The sequence below is a fragment of the Anopheles coustani genome, chromosome 3, assembly GCF_943734705.1.
Source record: "Anopheles coustani chromosome 3, idAnoCousDA_361_x.2, whole genome shotgun sequence".
Lineage (NCBI taxonomy): Eukaryota > Metazoa > Arthropoda > Insecta > Diptera > Culicidae > Anopheles > Anopheles coustani.
Genome location: NC_071288.1, coordinates 75,774,123 through 75,786,677, shown reverse-complemented (window position 1 = coordinate 75,786,677; position 12,555 = coordinate 75,774,123). Strand labels below are relative to the sequence as shown.

The window sequence follows — 12,555 nt, the reverse complement described above, 5'->3', positions numbered from 1 at the left end:
TTTACCTGATAATCAGTAGTTGAGTAAATCAGTGCGCGTCGTTTAATGTAGGGGTTAGGTTTAGTACAGAAAAAATACGTTTGTCCTCTTGTTGTCCAACGCAGCAGCGATTTGTTCACAGAACAGAATTCCGCAGAAATGTATCTGCTTTTGTCGGCGGTACTGACTCAAGTGTGACAAACGACCAAAGTTCATTGGTTACAAGGTTTGAGCAATTTACATTTTGACGTTTGGAAAGAGTCCCATGAGTTGTAAACAGGAAAAAAGCATTCATTTTGTTAATCTTGATGCATGAAAAGATCTCCCATAGAAAAGCCTGTTTTTGTATGTTAATCGAAAAACAGAGGAATGTTTTTCTGATGCCACGAAAACTGATTTCAGTCGACAAACTCACCTGGTTATAAATGCCTTGATCCAATCCGGCTGTTGAATTGTCAAAGCATGCGTTCCGGCAAAATGGTAAACATACAAAACATCTGATAATCAAATAACATTGTTGTTTAGCTCGGGAAGGTTGTCTGCGATAACTGCACAAAACAAAAACATGTTGAATACCTGTCTGAATAGTCTAAAACGTGATATACTACAAGGAATGAAACTGTGTAGCCTATTAAGATATAATGTAGCCTCTGTGATAATGAATAATCGCGTGCCACAGCATAGTCAACAACTGCTGAACCACCTAAGCTCCGCGGCGAATCATCAGTTTGCTGCGAGCTCCTACCAATCGTTATACAATCATCAACAAGTCCGGAACAAATCAAAGAAATCGGGAAAGCGAGAGTCTAGAAACGAGGAAGATCTGGACGACGATGAGCCGGAACATGCGTACGAGGACATTGTTAGTGACAAATATAATCGTACGACAAAGGTAGTGGTCACCTCAATGAGAGCTGATGTGCTCCTGAAAGCGGGTCTCGATATTGCTCGGAATAAGGTGGATACTTTATTTTATGGAAGCAAGATACGGCTGAACGGTAAAAAGCTGACTAAAAAGAGCACCACGGTTGATGTGGACGACGAAATCGATGTGGTGCGCGGACCGAGTCCTAGTAACCCGAATCACCTGATTGTATCCCGTGTGGAGATCCTGTCGGTCACGCCACGGGCCGAAAACATTGCCGTTGTCATACAAAGAAACAAGTCCCTAACAATCGAAAACTACTCTGATGGAGCGTATGATGGTGATCAGGAGAAGTAAAACAATGCAATGGAATAAATTCCTCTAGATTTTCTGATAACCGTAGTCTAATGTAATTGCGTTTAAATCTGTTTTATTGCTAAGAAAGGCAAAGAAAGCACCAAATTCGTCCTACAGTTATTCTATAACTTTCGTACGGTGCATAAAAAAATCTTACTGACTCTGCGGGTCTTATTTGCCCAGCCCAACTAACCAAAAGATTTTTATCATTATCCAAACGTTTGTCATTTCAAATGAATGACAAAAAAATAAGAAATTTGAAAGAAATTAGGCTGAGTGAGGGTATTTTGGCCCACGTATGTAATTTTGGCCCACTTAGAAAGTAGATCAATTATTTCAATGATTTCAAATAAAAATGCCCCCTAACATTGAGGTCAATTTATTCTTGTTTAATACCAAATTTGGAGGCGATTGCATCAATATTTTTCGAGAAAATCGCTTAAAACTACGAAGCTGTCTCTTTTTCAAAAAAACATGCCGTAGGCAGATAGTTCGCCCACCTTGAGATATAAGCAACCACTGCGTAAAAAATTCTGAAGTAATGTTTTTCTAAAGCTTTTAGTGTTTTTAGGAATTATCAAAACATTACTTGAATTTTTAGAGCACGAGAAATAATTTTAATTTCGATGCAAAAGTGGGCCAAAATAGATGCAAGGAAATCTGGTTTCGATTGAAACGAAATTTGTATGCATTCTGACACTGACAGATGGTTGTCAGAAATTGTATAAACGAAAATCCGATGATCTTGGAAAAAAGTGGAATTTAAAATATCGAATTAAACATTTTATCTTACTTATTTAACAAAAGTAAAAGTAAATAGCAGATTGTAAATTATTATAAAGATTATTAAAACCATAAAACACATAAAAAAGTCATTTTTCAGGTGGGCCAAAACTGGTACACAGGTGGGCCAAAATAGAAGCAAAGCGGGCCAAAATAGCGACAAAAAATGTGTTCGGATATTGATAATATTTCAGTGAAAACATCAAATAAACTCAAAAATATGAATTTTAATGCATGCTTAGATAGCTACTCTACATTTTCATACCCAGTTTATTGTAATATGTTCGGTACAATTAATGCAAAGATTTATTTTGTGGAGACCCTTCCCTAAGTGGGCCAAAATGGGTACTTTTACCCTACTCGTTATAAAATTTCAATCCACCTCTAGTGCACCGAAAAAGGCCTTTTGAAGAGTCGCAGCAAGCTAGGCAAATGTCAAGCAAAAGCCGCTCAGTCGAACCTTAATCTCAGTGAGGCCTCGTTCGTTTGGTTGTTTTGTGCGGTGTGGTTTTCCTTCGCTTGAAGTAGCGTTTCGAGGAGGTGCTTTGGACGTTGTATTTTGCCAGAAACATGGAAATGAGCAAAACGATTGGCATCGCGGCCGGTGTCGCCGGTACGCTGTTCCTCGGATACTGCATATACTTCGACCACAAGCGGAGGAAGGACCCGGATTTCAAGAAGAAATTGCGCGAGAGTAAGTAATCGTGGAATCGTGCTTTGGAACCGCCGAGACCCCCCCATTTGCCGCGTGTACGCGCGTGTGTGTGTGTATCAATGGTGTAACCATCGCTTCCGGAGCGGTCGATGTTTGCTAGATTTCTCTTTCCCAACGTTTCTAATTATTTTTCTGTGCTACCGTGCCGTGGTTGTTTCTTTTTTTTTATTTAATTGAATCTGCCCATCTTCTTTCCAAACAGGGCGAAAGGCCAAGAAGGTGGCAGGCTCGAGTGGTCCAAGGACAACACTCCCCAATCTGACAGATCACGAAGAAGTGCAAAGGTAAGTGGGGTCCGCAAGTGGCCGGGGATGGCAGTCAGGCACTTTTCAAGAGAAGTGGTGTATCGATTTTCCGGGCTTCTTCCCTTCAGACGCGTGTTGTCAATCGAATGTTTGCTTGTGCGCCTTTTTTTATGGAGTGCGATGTTTATGTAATCGCAACGGGAGAAACATTCTTTGCAGAACACAAAAAAAAGTTGCATGGGATTGATAAGATCCATCGACAGAAACAGTTTGTGGAACTTCTTTTCAATACGTTTAAAAATGTTTCAATCTTTTTCCCTTTGACAGATTCTTCCTGCAGGAGATACAGACCGGTGAATCGCTCATTGCGGCCGGTGACATCGAAAATGGCGTGGAGCATTTGGCCAACGCCATCATCGTCTGCGGTCAGCCAACGCAACTGCTACAGGTGACGAGACGAAAGTAAACTCCTTAAAGCATCCTTGTTCTAAACCCTCCATTTGTCTACCCTTTTGCAGGTCCTCCAGCAAACGCTGCCAGCTCAGGTGTTCGCGCTACTGATCACGCGCATGCGACAGTACGGCAATCAGGCGAGCGAAAACGAAAGGATCAAGCTTCAGGAAATGAACGACGATCTGGAGTAAACGGCAAGCAAAACACACCAACCAACATAGGGGGGAACACAAGGGAATGGTCGTCGTCCGTGATGGTTCCTTTTTAGCAGGGCAGTCGTATTTCACCGGTAGAGAAACGGGTGGCGCGGGAGAACGAGTGGGATTCGGAAATAGAATAATGCATGGGAAAAGGGAGGGCCAGTAGAAAGCGCACCAAAAAAAACATCCCTAAACTAACGCTGCTGGATCAAGCGTCGATATCATCATCTAAAGCAATCGTAAACTAATAAGCGCACTATTTTATTCATAGTTTAAAACGCAGAAAACATCACGTTGATTCGCAAATGGAACAGGTCTTCGAAAGAGTTGCCAGGTCGTATGAGAATTTTTCCCCGTTCGGAAAAAACGGAAGAAAGCTGGATAGCACACCGTCGTCTACGTTATCGCTGCCTGTTTACTTTCTTTCTTCCCACCTTCCCCGCACCCTCTGTGTCTACCTACTCTGCCTTCTTCTCTACCGGGTGAAACTGCTTGTGGCGAAAAATCAATTTAATCGTAGTAGAACAAAATCAGTTTAGTTGATAGATGATAAAGAAACAAGAGTAACAATCGCCTATAGTTTTTCTCTTTGCGTGTACATCCTTTTAAGCACTTGTGTCACACCACCGTCCTGACCTCCCGTATCCCGTATCTGAAAAGCCGGCCATTAACGCCTGTGGCATTGACCTTGCAATAATCAACAAGCCGCCACGGCAGCTTTTTCATTTTCATACTACTTTCTCTGTGGAATGGCACATACCGAAAGCGAAGGGTTCGATGTTTTCGTTATTTGTGATTATTTTCTAACTTTCGAATTCAATGCGTACCATTTCTGGGCGTCGGAGTCACATTGCGTACCGTAAACGAGGGAGAGCTAGAATTTTGATCCCCTCCAAACTCCAAACTCCGATACTCCTCGACAAGATTTATGAAAGAAGGTGCACGAAGCCGAATTGTGTAGAGCTCTGAAGCGTAGTAGATGGAAAGCTAGGGAAGTTACAAAGGAATAATAACTAAAGGAAGCCCCGAAACATCCTGTTGAAAAAGGGGGAAAAGTGCAAGTGAAACATAATATGAGTAACTGGTAGCTTTTTGAGAATAAAGGATATGCAGTGTTATTTCATGGAAAATGTTAGTGTTGACATGTTAAGTGAAGTGGTTATTTTTATTCGCATTTCGTTTTTTTCCCTTTTAGCTTCGAAGTATTTTTTTTAAACACGTACACGTTTTTTTGTATAGTTGAGAAAAATAATTGTATAATTTTCCTACATCCTTTAGGAGCCAGGTTGGCCCGTTACAGTGCACCGATCGAATGCACAACGCCTTGGAGCTGACCATGATCATCAACAATAACTATATTTAAACGTTTATGCTTCGTGTGGGCGGCCGAAACAGACAGCCAGTCCCGGCGCTAGTGGAACCGTCCCGCCACTTTCCAGGCGACCGTCTCTTCCGGATGAATAATTCGAACAGATGCGACGTGGATTTGAATTCCACCGCGCGGGCGTGAGTTTTCCTGGTGCCGTTTTTGCACTATTTTTACACGCACATCCAGAAAATTTCCGTGCCAAGCGTCCGGTTGTAAACAGTTTTCACGGAAACGCGTTTCTATGATTTGTTTTCCAGCAACAATCACGTTTTGAGGGAAAGAGGCTAACTGTTTTCACTGTTGCAAAACAATGTGAGATGTCCTTGGGAAATTTAAATTTAATGGAAGGTCATCTGTGTTCCAATTATGATCAATTACTAGTATCAAAACTTATTTAACAAATTGGAAGAAAAAAAGCCCATAAACTACTCTTGCAATATACATACTGGCATTTAAGGCAAAAAATATATCGAAGAAAAAAATTCGAAAAGGACAGATAACAAGTTAATTAAAGTAATAAATAAAAACGTACCCCTAAACACAGAAACATTGAAAACCTTCCTATTTTTAATTATGAGAAAAGTTAAACATGCACTCTGAAGAATTTTCATTTGAAATTTTTTATATCACTTCAACTGCGTACAACACGCAGTGTCCTAGAGATAACCATAGCAACCAACTATTGCCCAATCATAGAGCCTGTTTTTATCAAACCGCCTTCTTCGCTTTGTTTAAATCGTTCTCTCTACTGCTTCTCGATTGGCCTTATCGGATTGAAAAGCAGTTCTCTAACTCCAGACCTGTTGTCGGCAATATTGGATTGTATTTCGTGTCAGGCAGCGGCTTATCCGCCCTTTCTCTATCCAACCCCTGCCCTCGTGTATATCCTCACACGTCCAATGTGTCCCATTCGTGTCCGACTGCCATCAGTATGCCGTGGGCCATCGTTGCGTTCAGAGCTCGACGTTAAATTACATCTCTAGCTAGGAAACGTTTGGTCGACGCTGCTACCGAAACAAACGGTACGAAAATAGCACATTGCTGTAGACGCTGTGTCGCGGTTTTTTGAATCACGCACGTCGATCATATTCGCGATTGCAAACACCGATCGGAGTCGCGAGTAGCATCATCGTTGCATCCGTGCGATAATCGGGAGCCTAATCGGTTCATATGTGTGATTTTTTTTATTTTCTTCTTTCTTCTAGGTACTTTCTCCTACATCATCGAAGAACAAAGAAAACTGAACGATCATTAGCGTTGGATTTAGAACCCGTAGGCTTCCTGAAAACATGAAGGAACGTAATGCAATAGCATGGCCTACCACGATGTTCGTTGGGGCGTTGTTAGTGATTCCGTTCGCATTTGTCATCCCAGCAGTAGACTCCATTGCTATCTTTCCATCCGAGAAACTGTCGATAGCGGAAGGGGCCGGATTTTTGGCCTTCCTCGACACCGGTACGGCTCCCAGGGCTGGCCAGTGGATTCACTGTTCGGTGAAGATCGGCAGCAATCAGTACAGCCTGGATAGCGATCAGGTGCACCAGATTGGCGAGAAGACAACGGTGGAAAGGTATGACGCGGTTCGGTGTGGAGTGCGCGTGAAGAACCTTCAAAAGGCGCTCGAATCGACATGGACGCTCTATGGGACAGATGCGGCGGCCGAACCGAGTACCGCCATGCTGGAGGTGACCGTTTTGTGTAAGTAAATACATTTCATTCGGCTAGATTTCCAATACGTAACGAAAGTTTTACCCCTCCGAGCAGCACCGAAATTCATCGACCAGCTCAACGTCACCGTTAGCGGCTCGTCTACGACGGCGACCATCAACTGCCCGGACAAGGATAGTGCCCGCTACTGCCGGATCGTGGACGCGCAGGCAAACGTGTACGAGTCGTGCACTAAATCGATCGACGTCACACAACCGTACAGCCACTTCTGGTGTCATGCGCTATTCTGGGGAGACATGGCGGAGCGGGTCACTAAAATCAACATTATCGTCCAAGGTAAGCGTCCCCAGTTCGCCAATCTCATCGTCGATTTAATCGGCTTTTAATTGCAGAGAACGATCGTGACATTACGGCGACGGTGGAGGAAACGGGAGACCACATTGTGCTGACATGCCAGTATCGCCAATCGGTTTCGCTGTGCCGCGCCTTATCGGAGTCCGATAATCGACAACTGTTGTTGCTCGATGGCCATCTATCGGGGCGCTATTCAGCCTACGATACAAAGTAATTGGAAACAGATTTGCGAATCTATTATCTTGCGACTTTTTTTTAAATTTCCCTTTCATTATTTAACCCGCAAGCAAATATCTGCACTGCTTAATTCAAGATAGAGCATGGAATAGATTAGATTGTTAATCTAATCAAGATTAAAACTAATTTACAACAAATACTATTTTATAGCTCTAATATTTGAATTTTAACCAATTAATTTTCCCTCCGCCTTTTTTTGCAGAATCTCCAAAGGAACTTGTTCGCTTGAGATCAAAAAACCTCTTATTGCGGGGGACGTTGGCGTGTGGCGCATCTACCAGCAACTCAACCCGACCGATTTCACTGGCTGCGTGTTTGACCTAATGCCCGTGGTAGCCAAAGCGGGTCTCATACGTGCGAAAAATCTGGCAAACAGAAACGATCGCCTCAAGCTGGAGGCGCAAAGTATCGAGATCTTTCACGATCCGCGTACATCCGTGACGACCAAAACGGAACTGTCCTGCTCGGTACCGTACGCGCTGCAATACTGCTACCTTTCCGGACCGACCGGTGGAGACTTTGCACCGCAGCGTTTCGATCGGCTCAAGTCGCTCGGTGTGTGCCAGTTCGAGGTGACCAACATTACCACCGGAATGTGGGCCTGTGGCATCAACGATCTGAACGGGGCCGAGGATCACCTGACGTACTACAATGTGAGCGTCTACCAGCAGCCCGGGCGGGCCGTCATTGGCCAGCTGACGGCCAGCGCCGGCGATCGGGAGCAGCGGCTACTCTGCAAGACCATTCTGGACCTCCCGATCGACATCTGTCGGTTTGTCGATCCGTCCGGCGAAGTGCACGGGCTGTCGGACATGATGAAACCGTCGGCGGATGCCCATTACCGGTATCACGGGGCGGGATTGCGCGAGGGCGAGTGTGGACTGGAGATTGTCGAGTTGCAGGAACGCGACTTTGGCAGATGGAAGTGTCTGTTTAAGGTGCAGAACCGGGAATATGAGATACCGTTGGACGTCGTTGAAGAAGGTGAGGTAATGCATTTGTATCGACCGTGTTCACTGTGAACGTCTCCGGAACAAGCTCATTGTCGGATTTCGCTAATGTTTAGCTGTGTATGTCTTTGATCCTTTGTACTCGATTCGTTTTTTCGCAAGAGTTACAAACTCATTCGATAAACAGAATCGAAAGATCAATGTAACTATCAAATTGGGATTTCTTCTAATCCAATAATAGTCATTTTTACCTATTCAACTTTAAAACTTCGATAGTAGTCGATTATTGAGAGCTTTGTACTGATTCCAGGATATTGCTTTATAATTTAATTAATTACTTTTCTTACTTCTTTACGATTTCTGAAATCTTCTTCTTAGGAAAAAGCTATTTCCTGATAATATTAACAAAAAAGTTATGTGTGTGAAACTAAAACAAGGGTCTCAAATTTAAAAAAAAGGTTGGAACAATTTCATAACTTAACTCCAACAATGAGCTCGGTTCCATGAATGTTTTTCATTTCATTAACTTAATTGTATTATTTCTACTTCGCGCACATTTTCCCATTTCGTCAACCACACTTCTCTTCCCCGTCGTTTTAGCTATGAGCGTTGGGGTAATAATAGCGATCAGCATCAGCGCCACGATCGTGCTCGTGATCGTCGGATTCTTCGCCTACCGGAAGCTGAACCGGCGCTACAGCGGTCCTTCCTACACCGTATCGTCCAGCATGTCGAATATGTCGAACGGTTCGCATCAATCGTGAGAGCTGAAGGTAGGCAGGTCGGCTTTGATTCGTTGAACCATTGGGACAACTATGTGGAATAGAATGACCCTATCTGCTTCCAATCGTGTGCCATCCTATGAGTGTGGTTTTTTGTCGTTTTCGATTTGTCCGCGTTGTTTTCGGTTCGTTTGTGACGAAATAAAAGTGATTTGTTATTTGTTACCGTAAAACCGAATTGTTACCGTTTATTGCAACAGCCCGTGTTTGAGCATTGAGCAGCCTACGACATGCTGGAATAGTCAGTCGATCGTGTCGCGCCGAGCAGCAGCAGCGTGCGGGCAAATTTCCCCTTGTGCCGGAAGCACAGCATCCGGACGCAGATGAGAAAAATGACCCCGCACACGAGGTACACTGCGTTGCGGAAAATTGTCTTGCGCCGCAACCACGACCGGTAGTCGTCGTAGTACTGGAACCGGTTCCGGTAGGCGCTCTCCAGCTCGAAGGCGCTCCGAGCCGGGAAGAGGCTGAGATAGAAGTCTTCGAGCAGGGCCGCAATCAGCTGATTGTCCTCCGGCCGATCGTCGCCCAGGTTGTCGTTGATGCAGTTAAACTTCTTTGGCGTTTTGCGCAGTTCGTCGAGCGCATCGACGACCTGCGTGATGTTGGAGGTGAGCATTTTAAAGTTGCTGTAGATACCGGTCTTTGCGCTGACGTGGTAGCGATAGCGGGGCACCCGGCCAAAGTTGGCCCGCATCATGTCGGCCAGCTCGCTGCAGGCAACCACGAGCGACTTGGTGACGGTTGGCTGGAAGAGATTCAACGAACGATCAATTAAATTAGTTACGATGTTACTTGTTGTGTTTTTGCAGTTCTTTTCAGATGCCTCCACTAAGAAACTTACAATGGTTGAGTCCTCGTATCGTTCGTATACCAGGGTCGGATACACCTGCCGCTGCTCCTGCTGGTGTTCCAGTGGAAGAAAGTTGTTCTGTTGCAGGGAGCAGTTGGTGACGACCTCCTCGAAGTATCGGACGGCCGACCAATCGAGCGGAAGTTTGTACACCTTCGCTAACAGTGTACGAATCTCCCGATCTGACCACGTACTGCACATAAGATTGGGAAACAGGCATAATTACTAAAAGTAACTTTCAATTTGGAGCATCAAAAGCCCTCACTTACCCCGATGCATCCGTGTCGAAATCGTCGAAGATCTCTCCGACTGTTTTGTTCCTGGATTCGCTCATCAGAAAGTGAAAGTAGCTGAACGCGTACTGCATGTCATTGTTCGCCCGGAATCGGTGCTGTTTGGTGATGAAAAATTCATCCCGAAACCGTTCCAACATGCGCCCCACGGTGTCCACGTTCAGTAGGAAACCAACGTGGGCCAGCACTTTGCGGTTGTGAAACCCGTACGCTCGGTTGAACACCCGGTTCGTGTGGATGAGCGAGTTCGCAAAGATATCCTGCGAGTTAACTGTCGAATCGGCCGGCGAGGGTAGTTTGGCGTCGTCCTTCCCATTCGCACCCACCGTCCGATTGTGACCAGCCACTACACCATTCCGGCGTGAGTGATTGCGTACGTTTCGTTTCTTTACGTTCAACTTGTTACTGTTCATTTTTTCATTATTAAACCGTTCGACGAGCTGGCGCGTGGACGAAGTTCCGTTAGCCTCTTTCGCGCGAAAGATGTCGTGAATGTCACGTATGTTCAGCGATGCTCTCACGCTACCGGTTTTGGGAAACATTTTGGGTACATCGATAAACATCTGCTCACCCTCCTCCTCGACCGGTTCCACTCCCTCCGGGGCGGATTCCCCATACACGTCGTGCAGATGCTGATGGTCGATGTCTCCCTCGTAGTCGGCATGCTCGCAGTCACCGCCATCGTACTGGCAGTCCTCGACGAAGCAGTCCCGGTCACAGGATCCATCGCCGACGAACATCCAAGGGCAGTCGGGTGCGCAATCGGGGACGATCCAGGCGGTGAACACTTTCACCCCTTCCGCGAGCGTAATCAGATCGTCCGGATAGAGTGGGGCACCGAGAAAGATATCATCGTTGAGATAGAGGAAATGGCGGGACAGCCCCGGAATCCGGTGTATGAACGTTTCGATGCTGGCACTGGAAAACGTAGGCAGTGCCGTGTCTGCATCGGCAATCTCGCTGTGCGTTACGATGCGAACGCGTGAATTTTCCAGATTCAACCAACACGGTACCTGGCCGTTAGTCACTATGTAAACATTGCGTACCCACGGGGCGTACTTTTCCAGCGAACGGAGTGAGTACCGGAGCTCGTTCTTGTCATCGTAGCGGGCTTTGTCGCGGGTCGCCGAGTACAGTGCCAGATCGTCCAGAAATCGAGGATCACTTCCGTTGACCCAGGTGTAAACTACATCTATCACTTCGTAGCAATTGTGGCAACTGTTTTTGGACGTATGCTGTAATGGAAGTGAAGCGCTAGAACCAATATGCCAATAATCATGCACCCACGCCGTTGCCATACCGTTATAACTAGGTGTACGATTATGTAGGAAAACGTGAGTAGCGCCAGAACGGTTACCGCACAGCAGCACCGAAACCGGAACTTTCCACTTCTCAAACCGGGAGCGCAGGACCAGCGGGCAATCCGTTTCATGCCTCGCGGCGTTCCTCTGCACTCCATTGTGGGTAGGGTTCGTCGTAATGCTTCCACTGCACTGACCTAGGGTCACTGTGGTTCATCGTGGCTACGGGGGCGGCGGTTTCTTTGAAATTCACCGTGTTCCGATCGGCCCCCAAATTTCTGCTAGCTTGTGAAAGCACACAAAATCGGGATCGCTTAACTTCTTCTTCTTCTTCTTCTTCGTCTGCGAGGATTTACACCAGTACGGCTGTTGAATCCAGCTTCCTGGGCCTTCGCCAGCTACTCTGGTGATGTAGACCTCTGTGGATTAAGGACCGGCAACTAAGGCCATATGCCCCGATTTTCTGAAAATGCTCCGACCTACGTAAGGCAGGAAGCCCTTTATGGTGAATCTAACTTGATGAGCAGCAATTGATTTTGTTTTGACCGCTCGTTAAATAAGACACGCTCGTTCTGTCATATGGACTGTTGTTTATAATCACGGGTTGAGAATTCACACGACCGTCGTTGGTCGACAGGCTTGCCAGCCATTTCCTGCTGGAAGCACGTCCTATGATCGTAGCCTTATACCGGGCTCACTCGGTGGTTGATGGATGCTTTTGGATTCTTTTCCTTTAAAACGAGATTCTATTAGCTACGATAAAGTCGTAAACTGCTTTCATTTTACATTGCTTCTTGTTCTTCCAGAATTTTATGAATTTATCCAACTTAATGTCCCGATTCTGCTCACGATTAATTGCATATTTACGACAGAAGAAAACCTTATGGGACGCGGTGTCTGGGGTATCACAAAGTTCACAATTTCCGTTAGGAGCACGTTTCATCTTGTGTAGCCAGAAGTTACCATAATCATGTCCTGCTATTAGTCTGTTCAGTGTTTTAATTGCCCTGGTGGAAAGGGACATTCTATAGTGCCACATTTTCCTATCAATACAATTTTGGAAGCGCTGAAATTTCTTTCCTTTTGTAGCACATGCTTCGCGGTACCACTGATTCGCTTCCGAGCGCATTCTGGATTCTAGCCTTTGGATC

At 45.5% G+C, this 12,555-nt stretch overlaps 4 protein-coding genes across 5 annotated transcripts; 3 read left to right on the top strand and 1 right to left on the bottom strand.

Moving 5' to 3' along the window:
- The first annotated feature begins 475 nt into the window (after nucleotides 1–475).
- Nucleotides 476–1,385, top strand: LOC131260638 (mitochondrial transcription rescue factor 1). The gene has a single exon (XM_058262410.1). The coding sequence runs from the start codon at nucleotides 545–547 to the stop codon at nucleotides 1,199–1,201; it is 657 nt and encodes a 218-aa protein (XP_058118393.1). The 5' UTR covers nucleotides 476–544; the 3' UTR covers nucleotides 1,202–1,385.
- A 1,085-nt stretch (nucleotides 1,386–2,470) lies between these two features.
- LOC131260639 (mitochondrial import receptor subunit TOM20 homolog) lies at nucleotides 2,471–3,854 on the top strand. Its single transcript, XM_058262411.1, has 4 exons — nucleotides 2,471–2,678; nucleotides 2,902–2,983; nucleotides 3,272–3,392; nucleotides 3,463–3,854. Exons 1-4 carry the CDS (start codon nucleotides 2,555–2,557, stop codon nucleotides 3,586–3,588), a joined length of 453 nt encoding a protein of 150 aa, XP_058118394.1. The 5' UTR covers nucleotides 2,471–2,554; the 3' UTR covers nucleotides 3,589–3,854.
- Nucleotides 3,855–5,904: 2,050 nt separating this feature from the next.
- LOC131272593 (uncharacterized) lies at nucleotides 5,905–9,122 on the top strand. Of its 2 annotated transcripts, none has more exons than XM_058274397.1 (6): nucleotides 5,905–5,988; nucleotides 6,172–6,664; nucleotides 6,731–6,970; nucleotides 7,027–7,198; nucleotides 7,428–8,209; nucleotides 8,776–9,122. In XM_058274397.1, the coding sequence occupies exons 2-6, from the start codon at nucleotides 6,256–6,258 to the stop codon at nucleotides 8,937–8,939; spliced, it is 1,767 nt and encodes a 588-aa protein (XP_058130380.1). In that variant the 5' UTR covers nucleotides 5,905–5,988; nucleotides 6,172–6,255; the 3' UTR covers nucleotides 8,940–9,122. The 2 variants fall into 2 exon arrangements, with proteins under 2 accessions (XP_058130380.1, XP_058130381.1); XM_058274398.1 differs by having other exon boundaries at nucleotides 7,428–8,214; nucleotides 8,776–8,913.
- Nucleotide 9,123: 1 nt separating this feature from the next.
- On the bottom strand, nucleotides 9,124–11,669 carry LOC131272592 (N-acetylglucosamine-1-phosphotransferase subunits alpha/beta). The gene is made up of 4 exons (XM_058274396.1): nucleotides 11,404–11,669; nucleotides 10,080–11,338; nucleotides 9,802–10,003; nucleotides 9,124–9,705 (listed from the first exon to the last, which is right to left on the bottom strand). Exons 1-4 carry the CDS (start codon nucleotides 11,560–11,562, stop codon nucleotides 9,181–9,183), a joined length of 2,145 nt encoding a protein of 714 aa, XP_058130379.1. The 5' UTR covers nucleotides 11,563–11,669; the 3' UTR covers nucleotides 9,124–9,180.
- Nucleotides 11,670–12,555: the final 886 nt, after the last annotated feature.